At 29.5% G+C, this 1,923-nt stretch overlaps 1 protein-coding gene across 1 annotated transcript in view; it reads left to right on the top strand.

Moving 5' to 3' along the window:
* Window positions 1-487: 487 nt before the first annotated feature.
* Window positions 488-1,923, top strand: part of LOC108572107 (beclin 1-associated autophagy-related key regulator) — a 2,511-nt gene continuing 1,075 nt past the window's right edge. Inside the window, 5 exon segments of the mRNA XM_017934299.1 lie at window positions 488-687; window positions 968-1,073; window positions 1,170-1,251; window positions 1,326-1,563; window positions 1,710-1,894. Coding sequence (XP_017789788.1) covers window positions 488-687; window positions 968-1,073; window positions 1,170-1,251; window positions 1,326-1,563; window positions 1,710-1,894 — 811 coding nt within the window.

The raw sequence follows: 1,923 nt of genomic DNA, 5'->3' as shown, positions 1-1,923 counted from the left end.
AACTAAAAATGAAAATAAAATGTTTACGAACAAATTAATAGATCAAATATAAATGATTCATTTTTTAACATTTTTCGTATATTTTAAAGTAAACAAGGTTGAAATATTAGACATATCAATATCTATATATTTTATTATCTTAGATTTCAAACATTTTCAGAGATTTATGTGTATCTATTTTTTTTGTCCCTTTTAATCTCATAGCACAACGGGATTTATCCAAGATGATTGCTGTCACGGTGCACCTATGAGTTACATAAGTTGAGATTTAAGTTTGTTTTTTCCATAATTCAACGATTACTCGTTGAATTATATGGAAATTTTGTGTGAGATTGGATTGTGTGTATATGTAACGAATAAATATGAAAGTAAAGATACGCGATAAAAACAATATCATGTACGAAGTGGCGGGAGATTACAAGTAAATATCAGATCAGCTGATGAGTGACTACAGACAAACGAAAGTCTATTGTTCTTGTTCTTGGTTATGGCGACAAGTAGCTCTGATGGATCCTGTACTGCACCTGCAGATTTTCAGCTTTCCTCAGAGCTGGAAGACGTTTCGAATCGTTTAAGCGTAAATTTATTAAAGTGTCCATTGTGCCATAATAGCAGTCGAATTGTTTACTGTCGACAGTGTATTCAAAATGGTGATTTTATTTATTCAACTACTGTTTATACCGAACGGTAAATATATACTCACAATTTACGTGCTTAATGTCCGTTTATTTTTGTATATTACAGTTTTATTTCGTACCAAGTGTTCTTTAAGCTTTTTTAATAATACTGAATGCAAGTTGATTTCTACTGTCATCAAAAATTAACGAAAACGATTTGTTGTGATGATCCAATGTTTCAGTTTTTAAGCATGTAAATCGTATATAAATAATAAGAATTTAATAATCAGTTTGCGTTCAAATGCTTCATTTGAAAGAACAGTATTGTATTTTGTTTGATGTCTGAACAGATTTGCAGATAAACAATTGCGACTTTTACGGTTGAAAGCTGCTAGAGCTCAGTTGGAAGAAAAATGTGTGAAAGCTCTTGACAAACACAAACAACGGGATAAATTGGTATTTTATGACAAAGTGCTTTAAAATCAATAATTATTAGAAAAACATAAGTTTTTAAATATTATTATTATATCTGTATTTCTTTGGTATTTCTAGATATGTGATATAAATACTTGTAAAGAAAGAGTTAGGCTACTTCAGTCATTAGTGAATGAAACCAGACAAAGTATAAACAGAGGTATATTTTGGTTTAATAGTTATTATTTAACATTTAGAAAACTGTTATATTAAACAAATTTTCTTAATATGCAGGTAATCAACGTTTAAATGTTCTCAAAGATGTAAACTCTCAGTTAGCACTTAGACTACCTAGACATGAAGAAAGAGTAGAAAAATTACATCAATATGTTACTGGTTTGAGAGCAAGACAAGAAAAACAAAAAGAAGCAGTAGATAGAAAAAGGCAACAACTGAAAAAAGTTATCAGAACTGCTGCAAAACAATTAATTCAGTATATTTTTCCATTATCTAAAGTTCAACCTAACAGAAGGTAATAATTCATAAATTTGTCTTAAAATTATTTGTATCTGTAAAACACTCAATCAAAGTGTTTATTAAACATTTTTCTACTTGTTTGTATCAAAGAAGTAATTTTTAGTTCATAAATACTGGTGATAAAGTATTCATTGCTTCTAGTTTATGTAGTAGTGAAGAAGATGCTAGTTCAGATGTTGTAACTTGTGCACTAGCAGATGCATCTGGAACATCATATGTTAGAGGCAGATGGATTAATGATACAGAAAATGCTTTAGAGGTTCAGCATCGTATAGTTGCTCCAACTTTGCCAGGAACTGGAGATTATAGTGCTTATTCTCTATGGGGTACATATATTATTCAACTTATATTCTTT

The sequence above is a fragment of the Habropoda laboriosa genome, unplaced genomic scaffold, assembly GCF_001263275.1.
Source record: "Habropoda laboriosa isolate 0110345459 unplaced genomic scaffold, ASM126327v1 scaffold110, whole genome shotgun sequence".
Classification (NCBI taxonomy): domain Eukaryota; kingdom Metazoa; phylum Arthropoda; class Insecta; order Hymenoptera; family Apidae; genus Habropoda; species Habropoda laboriosa.
Note: the sequence above shows the minus strand (reverse complement) of the source record. Positions and strands in the feature narration are given on the sequence as shown.